This window comes from Bacillus rossius, assembly GCF_032445375.1.
Source record: "Bacillus rossius redtenbacheri isolate Brsri chromosome 9 unlocalized genomic scaffold, Brsri_v3 Brsri_v3_scf9_2, whole genome shotgun sequence".
In the NCBI taxonomy this organism is placed as follows: Eukaryota; Metazoa; Arthropoda; class Insecta; order Phasmatodea; family Bacillidae; genus Bacillus; species Bacillus rossius.
This window is the reverse complement of record NW_026962013.1, coordinates 16250779-16274751: the sequence shown is the minus strand read 5'-3', so window position 1 is coordinate 16274751 and position 23973 is coordinate 16250779. Positions and strand designations below refer to the sequence as shown.

Genomic DNA, 23973 nt, shown 5'->3' with positions numbered 1-23973 from the left:
CTCATTAGGTAATAGAGGTCAAATAAACACATGTTTACGTATTTTTCAACGTGATCTAGAAGGAAAATCCGCAATATTTATTACATTTTCGAATTGAAAAAAAGTGAAGTGTAGATCAAAAACAAAACATTTGTTCATTATGTATCCATTGATACTTACTATTTTTACCTAGAGTTTGTGTAATTTTATTTTTTATAAGTTTTGCAAATTACTGTTTCCTGTGGTGGTGAATACTGTACCTCGCAAAGCCTCACGCCTGATGATGTTAAAGCTTTTCAACACGTATCAGCGCAAAACACGCGCGAGTGTTTTGGTTTACGGGCCTCCTGCGCCGTAAGCGCTAAAGAGATTTTAAACGCTTACCTCGTTACGCATCCTGGTAACCACGTCGAAGCCTACATCACTGAACCCAGCTCCGGCAAGAAGTCTGCAGTGTAGCTACCTAGCAAAAATATCGCATTCAATTAGTACAGGGCAGACTTCAAATTGCAAATACGTTACATTTTTTTTTGTTTCCAGGTTAAACTACACAAATGAAGCGTTTCAGTGAAAAAAAAATTGGAAATAAAAGAATTCAAATATGTTTACCCTTGCGATACCCATGAATTGGGCCCACAGTTTACCTGAATCGCTCTGTGCGGTGGCACGGCAGTAGGCTGAAAGTCATTTTTCCGAAAATTCGTTTGATCTAGAGGCACTAGACCGAAAGTCATTTAATCGAAATGCACTAGACCAAAAGACAGTCGAAAAGCACTAGGCTGACAGGCACTAGACCGACATTTCGGTCAAATGACTTTTGGTCTTCTTACTGATATCTCTCTGTGCCGTTGATAAACCCTCAACGAAATAATTATCTTGCTCCGGTAAGAGGATATTATCCTAAATTATTTTTCTTTTATGATTTAGTGTTTTTCTAATGATGTTTTTTTTTCACATATTTAATATAACCAAATTTATATGTTTATAAAATGTATTAATAACCTTTCAATTCCTTTTTACCAGTTAAAGGAACTTAAAAGCAAATATTTATGTAATCTTGGAATGTACTGAAGGCATGAAATCGTATGGTATGCAATTTTAGAATAACCGTTCGTATGCAACCTATGGTTTAAACTCTTCAATTTAAATATATAATTCGTAAGTCAATAACAATAAGGTTTGCTAAAATGATAAAACATGAGTTTTTCACGAATCCACAAGAATAATCTTGGTATAAGTCAACGAAAAGAGCACTCTTCTTCATTGCACTTGCCTGTTTACCCTGTTTACAGAAGGACACGGAACTAGGAAGTTGGAATACCGCGTAGTTTTGACGAAGATTCAGCTATCTGGAATTCATGAAGATATCTTCGATTTATTTCAGGGAATTTCTTCGTTTAAAAAGTCCGTAAATAATTTACAGGATTTTTTCTAACAGCGTACAAGCCCGCAAGGGCCATGTCAAATCCAGGCAGCAGTGCGTGATGACCCTTGTTGGTGTTGGGAGATGCCGCTGAGGCTCGCTCTGCCGACACGGGTCGCTCGGCGTGGTGGCTCTGATCGCTGAAGGAACGTCCTGAATGAGTCCCCTCTCTGACGATGGGTGGACGCAGTGCGCGTCGAAACATCTCCGGTGCTAGTAGAAGTCGGACGCTCTTCGGCCAGATCACATCAGGCTCTCTTTCGTTTGTCTTGAGGTATGACAGATCTGTTGATACGGTTAAGACGGGGAAGTTCCTCTGAGTTAGCTGAACTAGGTTAAACGGGGGTGGGTGTCAGTGATGCTGGGATGGGTATGCGTCAGCCTCTCATCGTAGTTCCTCTTCAAACACGTCCGAGCTGCGATGAGAAATGGCGTTAACTATTTTCCCTGTGGCTCTAGGGAGAGCGTGTCGATGTTGTTCCAGCCCCGCACGGGAGTTTTAAAATTTCCGGCCTGTAACGTCTACTGATTGCTGCATAGTGACAATGATGAGCAAATCCCACCCCGAGGGCGCAGGTGTTCCGAAACACCCTGTGTTCGGACACTGACTGACACTTCTTCACCGGATAACATTACCTTCTCCCCGCACGTCAATCGAGGCAGATTTCTCGCTCTTTCTCTCTCTCTCTCTCGACGGTTTAACTTTGTAAAGCTTCGAAAATTGTGTTCGGCGTGCGTGGGGTCTACCTCCCGATGCAATGCCGTCACGCATACCTGCTGCCCATTCCTCTCTCCACGCCAGGCTCTTTTCCGATAGCAGCTGCGGTAATCACATTTCCTAGCTCGGGGATTTTGTAATGGGATGAATCAACCCTTCTGCCTAGCTTGTATCATTGTCTATTCGTCTCTCTTCACCGTATACTCCTCTCAAACGCTTTTGGAGTCCGCTTTGATGCATTCGCTTTTTATCTCGGAACAAACTGTAAATTACCCCCCTACAACCTCCCTTTTTTTTTTAACAAAAACTAGTTTGGTGAAATTATTGATTCCTCAGCCTAGATACAGATGTCCTGAGGCCGCTCTTCGCCGGTGCTCCCGAGAGCTCACTACAACTGTATCTTGTTCCCAGTTCCTATTGGCCAAAATCTAATACTCAACTGTACAGTTAAAAAGCATCAAAACTGTGTTTGTTATTTTTTAATTCTTCGTTCTGTATATATTTCACTTTTTGTGTTTTGCCCATTTTTCACTACAATGTACAAAAATTCTAATTATATGTGTACTGAGGCTGCAATACGTTCGCTTGCACAATACGAAGGAAAGTTAAATTCTCTGTTTGACAACATATATTTTTAAAATCTTTGACAAATGGACACATTTGGGTTGTAACTTTTGAAATTTTTAATTTTTAAAACGTTAAAAATTTTGTACACTTAATGTATTTTTTTAAGTTCTTACAACTCGTCACTTCATAAAAGATGTTCATTGTCTACACAGATTTTTTTTTCTTTATTTATCAAAAGATTCCTATGGAAACCGGTTGCCAAGGAATAGTTTGTAATATTGCAAGAATGATATTGTCGCGATCGTATTTTGAAGGGGCAGGGGGGTTGTTAACAAACCATTCGTAGCTCGTCTATCTAAAACAACATTGCTCAAACTAGGTAAAGTTCCTAGGTACCTATATACCAGTATGTATAACCCCTTACAAGTATCGAGGGACTGCGTAAGCTGAAAAACTAACATTCTCAAAAAAAAAATAGACAATTTATTTTAAAAGACACATTCAAAGATAATTAAAATCACCGATAATTCATGAAACAAACTCCCTGTAGTTGAAAATACAGCCTACCCAGACATATCTCTGAACTGTAGTTGTTACATATGCTGGTCCGTAATACTATTGCTGAGAACGAGACGTAATGAACTATACAAACTTTTTTTGAAGACCTAATTCTTGCGCCTTCTGTGTGTCTGTGTGTGTGAGAGAGAGAGAGAGAGAGAGAGAGTGGACAGAAGACATCACCACCAAAACTTATATAAAGTTGCGTTTCGGCTTGAAACGAGACACAATCCCGGCGTGGTCAACTTCATAGTTTTATTTTCTTCCTCTCTCTCTCTCTTTTTTTTTTCCAAGTCTGTGTCGCGGAGGGCCCATGCTGTACACGCGGCGCCGAGAAACCTGTAAAGTTTCTACGACGGCAAGGCAGAAGCGGAACGCGGGCAGTAGACTGACTGCGCCCGTCGAGGCCCGGGAGTAGACCCTTTTTACGGCGCGTTTATGCGGGCGCAGACGAGGGCCAATAACGGCCCGGCGCTGACGAGCCTGGTCGCCGGGCGTAGGTTAACCTCGCGAACCGGCCGACATGGCCTGTGCCCGGGCGTGTATCGGACAGTAAAAGATCGCGCGGAAACGCGCTCTCAAAGCGGACCGGGGAAGGAACACCAGTTATTATTCAGTATAAAAATAAAAATTAAAAATACTCTACGTTCCACGAAACTTTTTTTTTCTCCCCGAGATATGTTATTCACGTTTCTCTTTCCTCTCGTTTTCAAAAGTATCTTTGAAATTAATCAGCGTCGGTGAAGTTAGGTAACGGAACTGAATTAACCTACAAATTCTCTATCCATGGGTGAATTATTTTTTCGTAAAATTTTTTAAGTGTAATCTTGAACACCTTTATTAATAACCATACATTGACAATCTAAAATACACCTAAGTGATTATGAAAACATAATTTAACTTCATTTCCGATATTGTTTTGAAAAGACAACCTGGACGTGGTTTTAATAAAAAAAAGGATTTTGATTCTCTTATCTTTTTTTCGTTAATTGGGAGTCACGTAAATTCATAATCACGTTTATTCCTAATTTTTAAAAAAATGTCAATCACATAAATTAATTTTAATTTATAATATATTTAACAACTCTAAAATTCTTTTAGGTATATTTCGAATAAATACTATCTATGGTAGCCGTTAAAAAGGTGCGACTTCCGAAAAAGTTTTATTTAGTTTTACGTTTCATGTTCCATAGACCCAAAACCATCGTCAACTCCAAGAGATGGAAAAAACGAGGATCGGAAGACAACAAATGCATAACTCCCTTAGTAGTTACACAATAGATTCCTTTCGAATTCTTTGTTGTAAGTCTTATAATTTGTATCTAAAACAATTTTTGATACAAGCTACCATTGCTTTTAAGGGTGAAATATATAGGGGTTAAAGGACTAAAACAAACCAAACTGCCTTATTAAGTATCGGGTAATTATAAATGTAATAAAAAATTATCTAAAACGTTCTCGCCCGAGTGGTTGCTGTTCTCTCCCGAGGGTTTGCTGTTCTCACCCGAGCGCGGTTGTTTTCTCCCGAGTGGTTGCTGTTCTAGCCCGAGTGGTTGCTGTTCCCGTCCAAGTGGCTTTTTTTTTTCGCCCGAGCGGTTGCTGTTCTCGCCTAAGTGTATGCTGTTCTCGCCCGAGTGGTTGCTGTTCTCGTCCGAGAGGTTGCTGCACTCGCCCGAGAGGTTTATGTTCTCGTCCGATAGGCTGCTGTTCTCGCTCGAGGGGTTGCTGTACTCGTCCGAGAGGTTGCTGTTCTCGCCCGAGTGTTTGATGTTCTCGCCCGAGTGGTTGTTGTTCTCGCCCGAGGGGTTGCTGTACTCGTCCGAGAGGTTGCTGTTCTCGCCCGAGTGGTTGTTGTTCTCGCCCGAGTGGTTGTTGTTCTCGCCTGAGGGGTTGCTGTACTCGTCCGAGAGGTTGCTGTTCTCGCCCGAGTGTTTGTTGTTCTCGCCTGAGTGTTTGTTGTTCTCGCCCGAGTGGTTGCTGTTCTCGCCCGAGAGGTTGCTGTTCTCGCCCGAGGGGTTGCTGTACTCGTCCGAGTGGTTGCTGTTCTCGCCCGAGAGGTTACTGCTCTCGCCCGAGAGGTTTATGTTCTCGCCCGAGCGGTTGCTGTTCTCGCCCGAGGGGTTGCTGTACTCGTCCGAGGGGTTGCTGTTCTCGCCTGAGTGTTTGCTGTTCTCGCCCGAGTGGTTGCTGTTCTCACCCGAGTGGTTGCTGTTCTCGCCCGAGTGGTTGCTGTTCTCGCCTGAGTGTTTGCTGTTCTCGCCCGAGAGGTTGCTGTTCTCGCCCGAGGGGTTGCTGTACTCGTCCGAGTGGTTGCTGTTCTCGCCCGAGAGGTTGCTGCTCTCGCCCGAGAGGTTTATGTTCTCGCCCGAGTGGTTGCTGTTCTCGCCCGAGTGGTTGCTGTTCTCGCCCGAGTGGTTGCTGTTCTCGCCCGAGTGTTTGCTGTTCTCGCCCGAGTGTTTGCTGTTCTCGCCCGAGGTGTTGCTGTACTCGTCCGAGATGTTGCTGTTATCGCCCGAGTGTTTGTTGTTCTCGCCCGAGTGGTTGTTGTTCTCGCCGAGGGGTTGCTGTACTTGTCCGAGAGGTTGCTGTTCTCGCCCGAGTGTTTGTTGTTCTCGCCCGAGGGGTTGATGTTCTCGCCCGAGGGGTTGATGTTCTCGCCTGAGTGGTTGCTGTTATCGCCCGAGAGGTTGCTGTTCTCGCCCGAGGGGTTGCTGTTCTCGCCCGAGGGGTTGCTGTTCTCGCCCGAGGGGTTGCTGTTCTCGCCCGAGTGGTTGCTGTTCTCGCCCGAGAGGTTGCTGTTCTCGCCCGAGAGGTTGCTGTTCTCGCCCGAGGGGTTGCTGTACTCGTCCGAGTGGTTGCTGTTCTCGCCCGAGAGGTTGCTGTTCTCGCCCGAGAGGTTGCTGTTCTCGCCCGAGAGGTTGCTGTTCTCGCCCGAGAGGTTGCTGTTCTCGCCCGAGAGGTTGCTGTACTCGTCCGAGTGGTTGCTGTTCTCGCCCGAGAGGTTGCTGTACTCGTCCGAGAGGTTGCTGTTCTCGCCCGAGTGTTTGTTGTTCTCGCCCGAGTGTTTGTTGTTCTCGCCCGAGTGGTTGCTGTTCTCGCCCGAGAGGTTGCTGTTCTCGCCCGAGTGGTTGCTGTTCTCGCCCGAGGGGTTGCTGTTCTCGCCCGAGGGGTTGCTGTTCTCGTCCGAGGGGTTGAGACAGAATTGGCGGCGGAGTGCGTGAGGCAGGGCGGGGCATTAATTTCGCAAATGGCCGGCGCACCCTTTCGCGTGTGGAGGCGTGCCCTGTGATTCTTGAATTAATTAACGCACGTCGGAGTGCCCTGGTACTTCGCAGAATAGGGCGAAACCCTTCCATTTCCCGTTACTGAACAGGGACAACACGGATCAGACACACCTTCACTGATCCCGAGTCAGACATTCTTTCGCGCATATTAGGATTATTATTTTTTATAAAAGTAAAAGGTATTTCACGTAATATGTTTTATGTAAATCCAATTCTACAAATAATTATATTTATTGTTTTGGTGATCATATCTGAAATGGAAAGTTTGCTAATATCAGTTCAGTTACAAAAATAAAACTTATTAAAATATATAAAATATCTCTTCCTTATTCATTTTTTTTTCCCAGGAGGTAGGATTTCTCCAGTCTAAGTGTTCGTAACTGAAATATTTGGATCAGAAAATTTTAAAATGCTCTAAAATTGCGAAAGTGTATGTTTTTTTTTTTTTTTTTTTTTTTTTTTTGCGATTGGACGATGAAGTTACACGAGCGAAATGCGAACTTTGTATATGTTCGGGACTGACCGTATGTCAATAAATAATTTTTATTTAAACAGGAAGATCAGGGGAAGATTTCTCCTACTCAGTGAGTGATAAAAGCTCAAAACCTCAACTACCCGATCAAAATTTTTTTCAAGGGAAGAACACCTAGTAACTTTTATACTGTTTAGGCTACCAATAGCATTGCACCATAAAGATAAAACTTTGATTGGTTTCAGTGAAATGAAAGTAACAGAAAATTATATTAAGGAATTTTTGCTGGCTGGTAAATATATACATTTATTACTATATTATTTATTAAATTTCACTATAAATTATAGATGAGTCGTTTGAATCTTCAAACCTCTCAAATAACGACAAATCTTAGTGTTTGAAATATTCGAGTATCCATGAAAAATCAATACAATAAATATTGGAGGAAATGTGGTAAATTCAAAACCTCTACACTAACATTCCTGAAGTTTATTAGTTGAATATATTTTTCTTCTTTCGTAATATTATCGTTCCCTGTTCCTATGTAAGTAAATAAAATTACCACATGTAGGCATACTCATAGGGTTAACTTAAATAGTGAAACTAAAATATTAAGGGTGGAGTTTTTAACCACCATGCTTAATATTTATTATTTCTTGTTAAATTATTATATTTTTTTACTATAGAGACCAAGAGTTGGATTCGATGGGTGGATTCTAAGTACTTTTTGTGATTCTAATTCTAATTTCGGATACGAGAAAATTGAAATTTGACCACTAATACTATAAAAAAAACTGGCTTTGAAGACTGAAATGGACTGTAAAATCATTGAAAATTATTGCTGAGCTGAGTGTTATATATTTTCTATGAAACATACTTTAAGAATAAACTATTCAAGTAACGATTTTGAAACCAGCTTGTAGTCAAATTCCTCTGATTTGGAGCGATTCAAAATATTCCTAATTTAGAGTGTGGGAAATAAAACGTTGCATGGTTAAAAAAAAAAAAATTTACCAACCGGTCACGACACTGAAATGTATGCAGGAAATGTCTCGAAACACGAATATGCGACGTCCAAAATCCTGTACACTCTGTAATAAATTTTTACGAACGCGAGAGACGAGACCAAGGTGCCAGGTTCGGAGCTGGCTGTCAGTCAAGCACGGCCACTGGAGTTACGCACCGTGTCACGTGCTGTACACTGACGTGAGGCATGCCACACGTGCCTGGTCGGATTACAAGGGTCGTCTCTACCCCCCTCCCCCCTCCGCGCCGCTAGCAAGATCCTGCTTCAGCGCTGTTATCTATCGCTGAACGGCCTTGGAAATTCCGCGGGCCGCCGCGCGGAGTGGCTTGAATGGGAGCCGCCTTTCTGGACTTTTCTGGCGTCAGCTCGGCCCGGGATGACGCGACACGTCACTGCCGCTCTCGTCGGTTCGAGAAGAGCACCACGGGTATTTAAGCAGTGACGCTGGCCTTCGCAGCAGTGCCGCAAGAATGCCGCGACAGTTCCAAGCGAGTTGGGAGAGTTCCGCGAGTGAAGGAAAGTGCGACATCAGCGAAGAGGGTGAGAGACCCCCTCGAGAGTGGTGCGACGGTATCGAGAGAGTGCATCCGAGTGGCGCGAGGTAAGGGGCGAACCACTGTTGAGCCGATCTCCAGTGAGGAATGTGAACTGAGGAACTTGACAGACATTGAGTGACTTGGCGAGTAAACATTTTTATGGGCCAGTGATTGATGATCGGACATTTTTAAGTGTAATTATTTATTAGTCACGTTGATATTAGTAATTAATAAAACCACCGTTAGGATATTTACGCGAGTCTCTCGATAAAAAATCATACATTATGTACTATAGGTAACGACAGAAATATTTTAAGATATTATTATAATCGTTAAGTAAATTTAAGTTACTTTATGCAATCAACGACAGAAATTTGGTTCACACTCCGTTTCATGTTAATTATTAATTAAGTACTCGTGCAACCAATAAAATTACTAGGAATTTTGTTGTTAAAATTATAAATGCACTTAATTAAAAAATATATATTATTGTAAAATAAACAAAAGTTTGCACGTTTGTTCACTTCTTTTTTTATACTTCCCGCCACTATTCCGAGTCAGAAATATTAGTCATTTTCTTCTGGCTTGGCCCCTTTGGGTAATGCACAATATTACGAAAGGGGAAGAAAAACACCGCTATTCACAGCTTTATGATGGCCACGGTTCACGGAATATTTCTGGTGAGATTACATCCACGGAGACTTGTTTGTAGTTGCGTGGGCTCATTTTCTCCACACATACAAAAAAATTCTGCTTGCGTGCAGTGCTACAACGTGAATTTTGTTTCTCCTCTTTTACGAAATAAGGATTATTTCCTCGCGATTTAGGTTTCTAGCTTATAGCCCCAAGACAGTAACAGTCGCCAGAATATCAGTTTTATTTCCGCACACATACGCAGCATAAATTCTGGTAGTTTTTTCTTCAATAATCTCGAAAATGAGGGAAGTAAGGAAAAAAAAGACAATACTACTGAAATAATTTCAATGAAAAAAATGTGCCGATCATCATACATATGTTTATATCTGTGTATGTGTGTTATAAGGATTATTATTCTTTAATTAATAAAGGAATTGCTAATTCAATATTTTAACATATTTTCCAAATTACTCTTTGCAATCCCAAGTGTAACCTCTACGTTTTTGTTTCATTACTGTTTAATTAACTACTTAATTGGATACTTCATAGGCTTGCCAACGTGAGTATTCGGGTCTGTGCAATATACAATGTGCATCATATGCTTCCCATTTGATTTTCAAGTTTTGAAGTTTTTGTTTACTATCCAATTAAAAGTATCCTTTGTAATTTGTGATTTTATATTTTGTGAATTTTTATTTAATGACTTAATAATATCAGCATTGTACTACTTATAGTAGCACAGATTTTATTCAGGTATGATTTTGATACTGTGTGAAAGTGAATTTTGGTATATAACTTTCCAATAAAATAAGTTGTGATTACATGCTAACATTTTAAGAGCTGTGTTGATTAGCCACTACATACCAGGAAGAGTTTTATTTTTTCGAGAGCGTTTGTTTAGTAGTTTAGTCTAGTTTGAACCTTCACGAATATCAGTCTTGTGTCTACGATTTCCAAGTTTTGGAAAACGTTATTTCGAATTACCTATATTGAGTTTTATATTTTAAGAATAATTTTATTCATGATGCGTTACTTTGGTGAGATCTCCTGAAGAAGGTATTGAAATATTATTCAATCGTCACTAAGTTAACTACGTTCTATGTGGACATTGATTTCATCGTATTAAATTACGAGTAGGCTAAATCATAATAAAAGGCCTAAACTTCGATATGAATAATCTACAAAATTCTTAGGGGAACAAACTCATCTTGACTTGCGTAACGCAGATGGAATCGACTACAGGACAATAATTTTACATCACACAAAGCTATTACTACATCGAGTACATCCATGGATGTTTCGTCTTGTCTGCTACCTCCGAGAATAATCCCACGTTCCAACTGATTGAAACAGTCGCTGTTCGGCGAATACTACAGTTTTCTGTCTACTTCTACGTCCCGAACTATCAAGCTTCGTTGCAGATCTATTGGGTGGGTATTTAAAGAACGATCGTCGATTTGATGGAACATTAAGACCTACCGATCTGTTGAAAGACTCTAAAAATAATTAATGTTAGCAGAAACTGGTATGTACTGTGTTGATACTATTGAGAATGTGTGTGTAGTCCATTAACAGTTTTCCAATTGGTTTCGTCATTATAATAATTTCATTTGGATAAATTCAGAGCTTTCCCTTATCTTTAGATTTATGAATTCACTGTTTAGCATTGTCCAGAGGTACCCTAGGAAAACAGATGACCCCTGTTTTGCTAGACCCTGTTGATTATTTTAATTTTAATCTTGTGTTGTTAAAATTTTATGTGTTTGAACATATAAATTTGCGATAAAACATTTCATTCAAAGTCTTGAAACTTATGAGGTTTCAGATGACATAGCTCTATGTTAACAATAAATAAATAACTGGGATAACCAATTGGGAAATAAATAGGTTAGGTGTTGAAACAAGGTAATTTTAATTATTGTGCTAATTCATGTAGTTAGCAGTTCATTGGATAATTCATTGGATAGTTCATTGGATAATAAAACATAAATTTCATAATACTAAAATAGTTTATTTTGGCTTTACATCAGTTATTTAGTATTCTCAAATACTAGATTATATTAAAATTACAGACTTAAGTGAAATTTCTTGTCTCGACCTGAAAGCAATCTTGAATCTGTCATTAAAATCACAAACTAAGTTAGAAGAATCATTTAATGACAATACTAGACTCACAGTTAATATTTATAACACCGTAAATATTATAATACATATTAATAAACATCTCATATATGTTTAGAATGGCGACCAAATATTTAAATAAGTTTAAATCACAAGTGTAGAAATAAATAATTAGAATCACATTTATTTACATTGTGAAAGTAGAAACCGTCAAAGTGTCAAATATTATCCTGATTTAAACACTGTTATAATTTTTTCGACTTAAATTCTCCTCGACATACCAATATCAGATTGGCAAACGAATTAAAATATTTCCGTAAACTTTCAATCCTTAAGAAGTGTTATTTAGAAGAAAACTTATTAAAATACAGAAAATAATAATTGACGGTTTTGCGTTGTCAGAATTTTCTTATAGCAACAATAAATTACAAAATAAAAATAGGAAATTTATGTGACTTAGTTCGGATTTATTATCCCCAATTAAATGGCTTACTTTAATTAATTTTGAGTAAATGTTTTAATTTTACTGTGCAAGCTACGCTTATTCTTCCCCAAATAGTCTCCTGCACCTTGGAAAGAAAACAATTCCACGCGGAAAATTCTCGGGACGGCTGTAAGGGGTCGAATCCGAGACTTTTTTTTATCTTTGATCTTACTACTGGACGAGATGGTTGCACTTTCCTTTCAGCTACAAAAAAAAATTCATGATATTTATATACTTTCCTTTGTAAATACCATTTGCGTTCCTGGAATTCAGGTACTTTGAATGCGATGTTACCTTCTCGTGATGTACTGTGCGCGCATCACTTGCCAAAACGCCAATAACTATCACAGTCTGCTTTTCACGACGCTTTATTAAACTTCAGTTGAAATAAAAACACGTTTCTTCGAATTTCGTTCGTTCGTGAAATGTCCGGCTTTAAGATATATATGTATGTGTATATATATATATATATATATATATATATATACACACACACACACATATATATATCACTGATACATACATATATCAGTGATTTTCCGAGGAAAATACAGAGGTGCATTTGTAAAAGAACCTTTGTATTTTGCTGGATTGATGAAGAATAGAGGGAAAGTTCAGTGAGTAAAAAAAAAAAAAAAAGAAGGTTTTGTCTGAAGTTTTATACTATGTAATTTCCGAGTAAGGATTAAAATAAAAGTGAAGCCGATCTCCTTTGTAGCTCAGTTGGATGTACGCTGGTCTTCGGTACAAGGTGTCCTGTATCCCAGGAAGGCATAGTTAATAGTATCAAGACTTATATTTTTAATACTTTTAATTCATGTTCTAAACTTAGCTCAAAAGACTTAATATTTATTCAAACGATTAAGATAAAAATGTTTATTTTGTCATGCGAGATTACCGTGGGGTGAACCTGAATTACTATGCACTTAGCGAGTTATGGAAAACTTCGGTTTCTGGCCTCGCCCACGCTTACTGCCCCGGATGGCAATATGATGAATCGGCGGCGAGATTACAAAAGATTTCACTGATAATTCTAGGAGATTTAGTCTATAGTCTAATGTAATAAAAACCCATGCAATTATTTTTTTGTTTTAATTTTGTGAATTAAAATTAATACTAACTCATTTTGGAAAAAAAAAATTCAGTTTGTTAGAGAGCCGAACCCAAAACTGCTTCACGCAGAAATTTAGCTTGCAATGCAGTCAGCTTAACAACTTTTTTTTAATGAATGACATACGGACAGGTTTGACAGTTAACAGTGGGACAACTATCCCCCGTTAATGTTGTAATATTTTTATATAGTCTCTAGTTGTGTAATCGTGGTTGTTGTAGTTAATGGTGTATGGGTAGGCGCCAAAGCAGACGATTAAATTAACATAATTTACATCCATGTCTTAACCGGAATTCGAACCCAGAGCCCTCGCACCGTAACCTGATGCGCTGCCGATTGAGCTACGGAGGTCGACTCCACTGAGCTAAATCCACAAATACTAAGATATCATTACTATAATATATAATTAAATGTAAAACGCAGGGCAGGCTTGAAGAAAAAAGCGTTTATTTTTATTTTTTTATAACCATTTTACATTTAACTTTAAAAAGCCCATTATTTTAGTGTTGCACTATTATATGTAGAATTTTACTAGTAACCGTAAAATCACTGTCGAACTTTAACACCATTCAGACATAAAAAAAAATAATAACTAAACGATTGTGTTACATTCAACCGCGCAAGGTGTTCATTGTGTAAACTGCACAAGATTTTTCGTAAGACGAATACTATTTTCCTCTGACCATAAATGCACACATGTGGATACATAGAACAATTAATCGGCATACGGCGGGAAACTTCACCCTAAATTTCTTTTGTTTCCTGCTGAACAAAAGACAGGATGATTCTTTCATTTGCTAACTGTGTTATAAATAATATATGCTGTAGCAAGCGCATTGGTTTCTCCATGTTGTTCGATTGGATCGCCTCGGAGGGAGGGGAGAAGAGAAGGGGGTGGGGAATCGTTAGACCCGAACATTGCAGAGAGAACGGACCCTAGCACCGATGGAGCACTTAGAACAGCATTTTAAACACTTGTCGATAAAACTGATTTGTTCCGACCGGCGAGCGAGCAGGGTGTGGTGGTTTCGACATCGAAAGCTCGCGGTGGAATAAGCGAGAAACTTAGAATTTAATCCCCCACCCCCCACCCCAGAGGTCTCGTCTCTCGATATCGACCCGTGCGCCCGTTCGAAAAGGTGACCGAGGTCGGGCGACCGACGATCGAATGGGGCAGAGTCGAAAGGGCTCGTCGTGGTCGAGAGTGCAGGACCGTGTTTCGTTCCAGAAGTGTTCGTGAGGAGGGGTGAAGGCTGGGGGGGGGGGGCGCGTTTTGTTTGGCGAGCACTCGTGCGAGGCCACGGACCTGCGAAAACATTTGGACGGCGAGCAACGTGGCTGAAGTAGGGGGTGAGGTGGGGGTGCGTAATACATTGTAGACCCGGAAGGGGGGGGGGGGGGCAGAGTTGTTCCTATACGCACAGGGAGCTCCTACGGCGAGTTCTCGTGTGACCCCTGCACCGAGCTTAACTCATCTCTCTCACTCACTCTCTCTCTCTCTCTCTACCTCCCTTCAGAAGAACAACACACGTCGCGCACGTTTGTGACAATGTCTGCCCAGGGATCGTCCTTTTCCACGACACGTTGTCCGTCCCCCGAGCTGTTTTCTGAAGTCGCCCTCTGGCGGTGACCTGTTGGTTTTTTTTTGTTTTGTTTTTTTTTGGCACGCTGTATATGGCCCTTCATTCGCTTATGTTTTCGTTTTCCTTCGCCCACTCGTTATTGAGTTACCCTTTTACTTTTTTTTCTTCTTCTCTTCCATTCCTCTTCCTTGACGGGTGGTGTGCTAGCCTCCGCCTAACAACGTCGCGTTAGGGAAGACGTGGGAAATGTATCCTCTTTGATGGAGGGTCTGTGCGTGGCCGCGAAAACAGCGTGAAAGAAGAACATGGCGTCACACAAGAAAAGAAGGAAAAAAAAAAAGTGAAAAGTATGTTGTGTTTTTCTGTTTAGTTACGTTTGGTGGGAAAATACGCCTTATTTATCCCAGTTACTATGTACACTTGTTTTAGATCAAATTTTTGCAAAAATCTAAATTTATATCTATTTTATACATTTTAAAACATTTGAAGTGGTCCTTGCTAGTTGCATGATTATAAGATCGGCCAATCAGAAATTTATTGATATATGCCTTGAATTATCCTTTCTATATATCCTGTAATTTTAGTACATATATAATTTTTACTGAATATAACTTATTTAAAATACCTTATTGAACAAAAAAAATAGAAATAATTTTATTAAAATATATTTTCCAAGAACATTTTATGAATTTTTTCCGAATAAAACGATTTAAAATGTTCTACAAAAAAACTATTTCATATAGATGATAGTTGTTCTTGTTGCAACCGTCTCTTCGTTGTCAACCAATGTGTTCGTCTGTGCTGTAATTTTTTGTAACTTAATTCCTTTCATGTTATTCTCTATGCTATCTAGGTAAAAAAAATTGACATTAGCTGACGTTGGTTTGTACTCCGTGTGTTTATTTATTCATCTTTGCAGTTCGTCCTTGAAGTTTTCTTTGTTAGCCAGTGTACATCAGCGTTGGGGTATATGATTTTTAATATTATTCATCATTGCAATAATCATTAAATGATCCTGTCATTAAGTATGGGAATTGAACAGTAATATCTGGTCAAATATATAAAGTTAATTAACTGAGTCATACGGGTTAATGAACTGAGTCATACGGGTTTCGCCTATTATGCTGGCTACCCCTTGTAGACCTTAGAGGAATGCTGTCGTGTAAAAGGCTGATTTACATTCAACTATCAGCCGCCTACCATGATTTATTTTTGACAGCGAGGGTCTACCCACTTTACAAGCTATGGTCATGTCTTATAAATCTTGAAATAAAATTGATTTTATTTGAGTTAACATTTTTCACAAAAATCTTAGAGTTTTCGTATTTGGTTGCTGATCGCTGCAAAAAAAAAGTTACCACAACTCTTGAAAAAGGAAAAAAAAAAGAGCTGGGAATGGATTTCTGGTTGAGGGGGTGGGGGAATGATTTCATAGAAAAGGAATCAGAGATTTAGAATCCCTTGGCGTACATGGTCCTTCGAAATCGGTGTGATAAGTATTCCAACCGCGCTTCCCGTGACAAAATTTCCCTGCGCGTATTTTATTTTATTTTTTGCCTCCGCCTTCTCTCTTCCTCCTCTTGGAAAAGAGTGTCGGTGCTGATTGATGGCCTGCCGTTATTTTCACTCCCACCAGACACCCTTCTCCCCTTCCCCCCCCCCCATCCCCAAGCTGGTCCAGCCCCCGTACTCCTTCTCCCAACCCCCTCCCCCACGCGTACCTACCGAGGGGGGTTGGTACGGTACAGGGAGGGGGGGAATATGGGTTCGAACCACGCCGTAGTTGAAGCTCCACTCGGCAACCCTCGCACGCACTCAGGCCGTCATGTAGCAATTGAATGTGTGTGGCGTGAAACGTTCTACGCACGCGGAGGGGGAAAATGTTCACCCCGGTTGACGCGGGCGCCTGGGTGGTATGCAACTCTCGACGCAGCAGCATGCCACACCAGCGGCTGGCCTACCCACCAGGCGAAACCACGTCCAAGCACACTATACCAAAAAATTTTAAAAGATTTTTTAACGCAAACGTTAAAACGGATGGGTAGGCCGGGTGGATGACATAAAATTTTAACATTAACAAAAATTTAAACTTAAGTTTAAAAAAAAATGGGTGTGTAGCCGTCATGCACGTTAGAAATGAATCTTCATACGTAAGAGGAATGAGACATTTTTAGGGTACTCTAATATGTGCGCTGAAAAATATTAATTAGTGTTCGTCCACATCTTCAACAAATTATGCAAAATTATGGAAAAATTACGAGATAATATGTAACGGTTTACAAAAGTATTGTAAAGTATACGAAAACAAGCGTTGCTTCTGCCATCTGTAACAGTCTGTAAAGTATAAATCTGTTTCAGTTCAAAATCCTTTTTAAAACCCCGAAACATTGAGCAATATTCGTTACGTTAACTTCGTTACTTACTCACGTCCGTTACCCTATAATTCTAATATTACTTTACCAGCTATAAAAAATTGTCTTAAAAAAACTACTTACTTTTACCTGAAACATTCCTAATGTGTCGTCATGGGAATTCTATCTGCTGCGTTCGTTTGTTTTCTCTTATTTTTTTTTGCCTTTTCAGCCACTGAGTTAAAGTATGCTGTCTTACTCTATTATAACGTTAAGTTTTGACAGTCTCTTTAGGCGTAGGTCTACGATTTATCATCCAAGTAATCTTTGAGATTAAAAATTTACTACCACCGTAAGACGTAAAGTTTAGTACTCTTATCCTGATTCTTATGTGGTGTAAAATGAAATTTAACTCTTGTAAAAAGAATAATTTTGTGGGAAAACTTTGTAAAACGTGCCATTAATCGACTTAAGAAACGTAAGATTATTTTTGTTAATATTACACTATAAGCATTTTGAAAATAGATGTTTCAAACAAAATACTTACAATACAACTATTAAAGCATTTTCGTGACACTCCAAACAGCTGTACTAGTAGTTTCCTAATTTGAAGGCACCAAATTGCTAAACACAAAAATTTCTGCAAATATCAATTAGTAGATATTCAAACCAAACTGTTCCAAATGTACAAATATATTCTCAAAAAATTTTAATCGCCAAGAAGCAGAGTACATTTAAAATTAATTTCTCACGCACAATAACCTTAAAAGAAGTTGTAGCGAAACAAAATAAAAGCCATAACGTTTGTTGTCTAGAAACATAAACCAATACAAATAACTTTGTTTTAAATTAATGGAAGATTTACAAATATATACTTAGTACCTAATAATAATGGTTTATTCTGTCAACTGTAAACAGTTTAAAATTTCCCAAGCAATTAATGACAGTTTTTCAAATATATACTTAGTACCTAATAATAATAATAATAATAATAGTTTATTCTGTAAACTGTAAACAATTTAAAATTTTCCAAGCACCTGCTTTAGAAAATGACAACTGCTAATTAATGATTAATTTCATGAAACGCATTCCAAATAACCACTGCTAATTAATAATTAATATCAAGAAACGAATCCTTGAACCACAGAACATGCACACGAGAAAGTTGTATACTACCAATTTATGCACAAACATTTTGATTTAATATCACTTGGAAATTTCGAAAAGCACGGTATTTCTGATACAGAATGTTTACGAGTGGAAGAACAGTTGCTCTCCCACATTTCTCCAACCTTTCAACTTGATATCCATCTGATGTACGTCAGTCAAAAACAGACCAACATGATGGGTGGTGCATTTGGTATTTGAGTATCACGCAAAATAACTGATAATTTATGCCAGATGGAAGCAAGCAAAATTCACTCTCTAACATAACTCAGGTAACTCTTGCTGTAATGACACACATGTATTATGTATTTTAATATAAATCTATTTTGCTTGAATACGCGTTGTCGGGTGTATTCCGGATTGTATTTAAATCGTACTTATGTATGGCAATATGAACAAGGAGTTATTTTAAGCTTTGTTACTTTCTGATTTTTTTTGTAATGTTCCAGAAAATGTAATGGAAGTTATTAACCTATACAAGTGTATAGGCAGTTTTTCATAAATACATAGTATTTATCCTAAATTTTGTTATAAAAAAGACAAAACTACATGTAATGTCCCACGTTTGTATAGTGAATTTCCCATACAATAGTTTAGGTTAGTAGCTTCCATTAAGTCTTAAGCAATGTTTCCATAAATTTAATTCCTCTAGTCTTTTCTCTGTTTTGCCTGCTTTTATACTAAGTAACTGTGATTTTAAAAGGTTTACTTAGAATTTGCTGTTGCTGTCTACGGGTACATCTGACTAACCTTAAATTGTGAGGAGTTATTAACTAGAATATAATTGAAGAGTTTAACTAGGTAGAGAGGATTACTACAAAATTTTAGCAAAAACTATTTTAATCAGGAAAATATTTTTAATTAAAATATAACATTTAACAACAAATTGGTCAAATATTAATTTTTATTTACGTCTAAATTTATACAGAGAACTTATTTAGTTCTACGATAAATGTTTAAGACAATAATTAATAATATAAAAATATTACTAATATATATGATTTATAAAAATAGTCCTTTTAAATTGAATTTCTTAATGATTTGCTAATTTATAGACAATTTGCTGATCGTGTAATTTATGTCTAAATCAAAGTCATATATGTGCAACTTTTATTTCTCTGAAATTATTTTTATTGAGTAGATATTGAAAATGACGAATCAAACAAACGTGTCAAAAATTGTTTGTTATAAACGTTTTATTCCATTATTCCATACATGACGAATCAACAAAAGATACCTTTCCTTGGTAAGTTAATTCAGATTTCATTACAAAACCGTCAACTTATTTTTTTTAAATCATTAATTCTTTACATAATTAATATTTTGTATTTATTGCTAACTATGTAGTGTGTGGCTATGTAAAAACATTTTTTATAAATTTTTCCTTTCAAATCAATTAAAAATGCAATTTTTTATTACATAAGTATTTTACTTACAAAGTAAATCATTTTGCTTATTTTTTTTTAGGAAGACGGAATTTTATAGTTTTTAGTTTACTGATTTTTTTCCCTTTCTAAGAATGTTCTCGAAGATTGTTTGGTTACGTTATTTAGGCTCTTAGGTTTTTTTAAAATAAAAACATATTCATTGATATTGCTGACAGGTTCTTCAGCGGAAGAACTGCTGCGACAGTTTAAAGAGTTGGATTTAATGTCGGGCGATCCCGTGAGTATTTTATTGCTATCAACATGAGCTCCATAGAGCCGTAGGGAAATGGATATGTCATTTAAACGCAACTTCGAGGTGTTACAGGACAAGATACAACGAGAGGTTGAGGCAACCCATCCCAGCATCTTTGCCCCTCAAATATCCACCCCCCCCCCACCCAAAAAAAAAAATCCTTCCTTCCAACCGTACTGCTGACCTGTGGTTGAATCAAAGGAAACCCCATCCTACGAGTATCACGAGGCGCTTAACCAAGTCTATTACGTCTCTGGGACTCCTCAGCCAACCCAGAGAGCCTGTTGCCTTGGTTCGGAGAGGTTCTATGTTCCCATCCATGCATTCTTTACGTGATCCTGTTGGATTCTGCCCCGCAAACTAAAGCTGGCAATAGCTCCAACACCTCGAACTGTTTTACGAAAAATAGAACAAAAATGATCCATATCAGAAACCTTCCATATTATCTACATAATCAAACGAAATAATTCTCACAAATACTTGAAGCATTGTTTCTTTATTTACTCTAGTAAAATAAACAATTTATATTTAATTTTTTTTTTAAATTTTCCTTCACTTAATTTGAACCACACAAACGTATGTATAGTTAGTTACCTGTGCCTGTTGGAAAAAGTCCCCCAACTGGAAGAAATAAATCACTAGTTCCTTCTTGCTGGCCAAGCGCATTCAGAAGATAATGGAAAACACAGTTATAATTCAAATATCAGTTTTTTTACTCTTTTCCAAAGTTACCCAATTTTGACTTAGGTTATTTTGCTTCTGAGGTAAAGAATTAGCAATCAATTTGTTTCTTTTGAATAAACATGTTACCTCTTCATAGCCTTATATTTCTTCAAAAGTGTAGCGAGGTTTTCGTATTACCTGCAACGTAACTAATAGCGGAATTAAACAAAAAACGTTGTTTTTTAACGTAAAAACCAATCAAGGATTTTTTTAAAAGTTTTTTTTAACTTTGTCGGAAGCTAACATTTCTCGGCTGAAACAAACAAAAAAAATGTATTTTTCCGTTATTATTTGGAGATTGAGTTTACTTCGGATTTCCTGAGGAGCAAACATTTTTTGGACGATTGACTCCAGGGGGGGATAGGTGAAATAGCGTCGAAAGTAATGGAACGAGTTAGTTTACACAGTTTTCACCTTGTGTTGGTAGCGTTTTGTGCAAGCAAACCAAATTGGAATTCCGACCCTGTGCTAATAGCGCACCCACGCATGGGTTCCTAAAACAACGGAAACGTGGATTTATTATAGCAAAAGGCCGTCCAATTCAGTTTTATTAAAAATAAACTCAATTCGTTCTAGAATTAAATTAATATATTATGGCCTTCTCCAACAATTTTTTTTTCCTTGGCCGATGGTTGTTCAGTACAATATTATTTCATAATCTCGTAGTTATTAATTCTAATGATAGCGCGTTATCACGGCAAATGTCTGAGCTTGTTCGGCTTGTAGTTTATAACAGTGTCGAAGGTGAAAGGTTAACCGGCGTTTCGGTCATCATCGCCGTCGCCATGTTCAGGGTAGCAGTCTCTTATTGAGGGTCCTGGAGGTTCTTTTGTCTTTGAATGCTCTCGCTAGTAAGATGAGTATTTACTGGATTTCTTTAGGTGTTTACCAAACAGCGGCTTCTTTCATTCTGGTTGGCTGGGCGGTTTGGCCAATGTTGACTGAAACTTCGGTGAACTCATTAAAATTAAATTTCTTTGAGAAATAATTACAATATGACCGAACACGAAAAATAAAGACTAAAATGAGGAATGAAAATAAACCCAAGGAAATATAGGTGGCATTTTCCAAGTCCTTGTTTTAAAAGCCCGCAAGAATATGTTTGAAAGAAATCAGGCAAAGGTAAAACTTTTAATAACTTATCCCTGTTTTAAATTTATAAATACGTAATATGCTTCACTTTGTGTTGTTTCATTTCATGCACCAGAATTTAATGGAACTGTCTAGAAATTGTCATTAGTGCCAGTATTTCAGGCATGTCTTAAGAAACTAAATAAACATTAAGAAAAGCGACTAGCTGATTGCCTTGTGTTTGCAGCCATGCCATCGTAGTTTATTATTAATTAACACTATAAATCCACATTTAATTTCAACATCATATCTTCCATGGTTTTCAATGTAAGTTTGTCAAAAATTGTGGAATTCTCTTCGACCTCCAGTTTTTAATTCATTTAAGCACGAATAAGCTTAGCTGATAAATTCTCCTTCAGCATCGTTACAAGTTTATTTGTCCGAGCCACGATCATTCCATGTTGTTTTTTTACTCCAAACTAGACTCGACTGACCAATACGTACTCACAGAGTTTGTTCTTTAGATGATACCATGATCAAACACTTTAGTTTGCTCTTGGAACGATACCATGATCAAACACTTTGGTTTGCTCTTTGGACGATACCATGGTCAAACACTTTAGTTTGTTCTTTGAACGATACCATTATCAAACATTTTGGTTTGCTCTTTGGACGATACCGTGGTCAAACCCTTTTACTTTTTTTACTGGATTGAAAATTCTTGTTTTTTATTAGGTATTATTTCTGGCTCATTATGGTCTGAAACGGCCCAAGAGTACTATATTAAAATTTTCAAATAAACAATATACATAAGTACTTTATGTATACTCTGCTACAGTGAATCAGCCAAATTCTCCTAGCCTATGTTCAGAGATTAATTATTTACTGATGTCTGACGATAGGGTCATTCCTCGACATAAAGGGAATAGAGGGTCCTCTCTTCCAAAAATTTCTTGGATACTTCTATGGATTTAACATCATAACCCTGAATATTTTATTTTCAACTATAACTAGGAAAATTATCAAAAAATCTAACTGGGGTGTTGAGGCCCGGAGACAAACTCGGTTAAATAATTTTTTTTTGAGGCAAGAGCATGGATAGCAAAGTGCAAATTAACGGGCCCACTTTTTTTAAAAAAACTTGGCATGGTTCTCGCGTAGTGATATAAAGGGGAATACTAGGGGAATGGGTTGAAAGGGCTGAAAAGATAGCCGCTCCCTGACATAGAGGGATGCCTCGACGAGTCGGATTTCCTGCCGCGACCCTTTTCTCTGGTCACGGCGGGCTTCGCCGCCGGTGGTGTGGAAGGGAGGGGGTTGGTTTCTTTCACTTTGGCCCACAACACAAGAGGGATGGTTGTTCACGAGCTAGAGGGGTGGGGGGAAAGTTTGGGGCGAAAAAAAAATAGCCCTGTGCGGACTTGCGACCGGGTTAACTGATGACCGTCCCTTCCTCTTGTCTGTTTGCTTCGCCGCTGTGAGCGCCACTCTCAACCCTCCCCCCCCCCCCCCCCCAATCCAAAAACCCTTTGGGATCTGGCCTGGTGAAAAGGAAAGGTAAGGGGGTGGTGTTTGAACTCCCTATCCACATCTTCACCCACCCCCTGAAAAAAAGGGGCGAGTCATTTGTTATAACTCGCACCTCTCCCCGAGGCTTGCTGAAGATGTACCTACCACTGCAGACAGACAAGACGAATCACTAGAAGCGCGAGATATATTTTTTTTTCCCCAGCCAAACCTGATGATAACGGGATTTTTTTTTACTACCTAGCTATCGTAATACATATTTTTGTGGATAAATTGAAGTTTAGCCTGTTCCTGCAGTTGCATGCTAAATCTTGCAAACACACACGGAAATTATTGAGAATAAAACTCGGATGTGCTCATGATCCATGACAAATAGGCTCAAGCTTAATTTTCATCCCAGGGAACAAAGAAAAAAATATATCAAACACTTAACTCGAGGGTTCTTTTAATTTTATCTCCAATTCTCAACTTAGCTATTTAATTTTTGCACTTTTAAAACCACCCTGGGAAATGGAAAGCTGATGTAGATTAGTGGTTACAAAAAAATGTTCTATTAGAGTGAGGGGGCCCTAGGTAATTCAAATCCCTTTCTTGCAACTGACTTTCGGTTTCCCATTAGTAGTATTCATCGGTTCCTCTTGCGGCTGGATATTTGTGGTGCTGTGCAGCTGGTCCGCCATATTGGTTTGGGACGTCAAGGTGGCCATCTTGGATGACATTGGTGGTCAAAGGCGTATGTTTTCCATTACAGAGGCCCGAGCTGTCGTGGCTCGATTCACCTTGCTTCCCATGAATTTTGTATAAAAATTAAATTTAATGTATCTCTAAGGGTCATAACAACACTGATAGGTAATGAAAAATAATCCATCTTACGTACATGAGACAGCGCATGGCTGGCTAACTCTAGGAAAAAAATTAGAATCAAAGATGTTGGACATTAGGTCATTCAAGATGG

General features: G+C 38.5%; 1 protein-coding gene across 1 annotated transcript in view; it reads right to left on the bottom strand.

Annotated features, from left to right (window-relative positions):
- Positions 1 to 395: 395 nt before the first annotated feature.
- Positions 396 to 23973, bottom strand: part of LOC134543269 (uncharacterized protein DDB_G0290685-like) — a 38737-nt gene continuing 15159 nt past the window's right edge. Inside the window, exons 2-5 of the mRNA XM_063388180.1 lie at positions 5816 to 6418; positions 4700 to 5747; positions 1423 to 1615; positions 396 to 442 (exon numbers count right to left, since the gene is read on the bottom strand). Of these exons, the coding sequence (XP_063244250.1) occupies positions 396 to 442; positions 1423 to 1615; positions 4700 to 5747; positions 5816 to 6418 (1891 nt within the window). The remainder of the gene's footprint in view (positions 443 to 1422; positions 1616 to 4699; positions 5748 to 5815; positions 6419 to 23973) is intronic.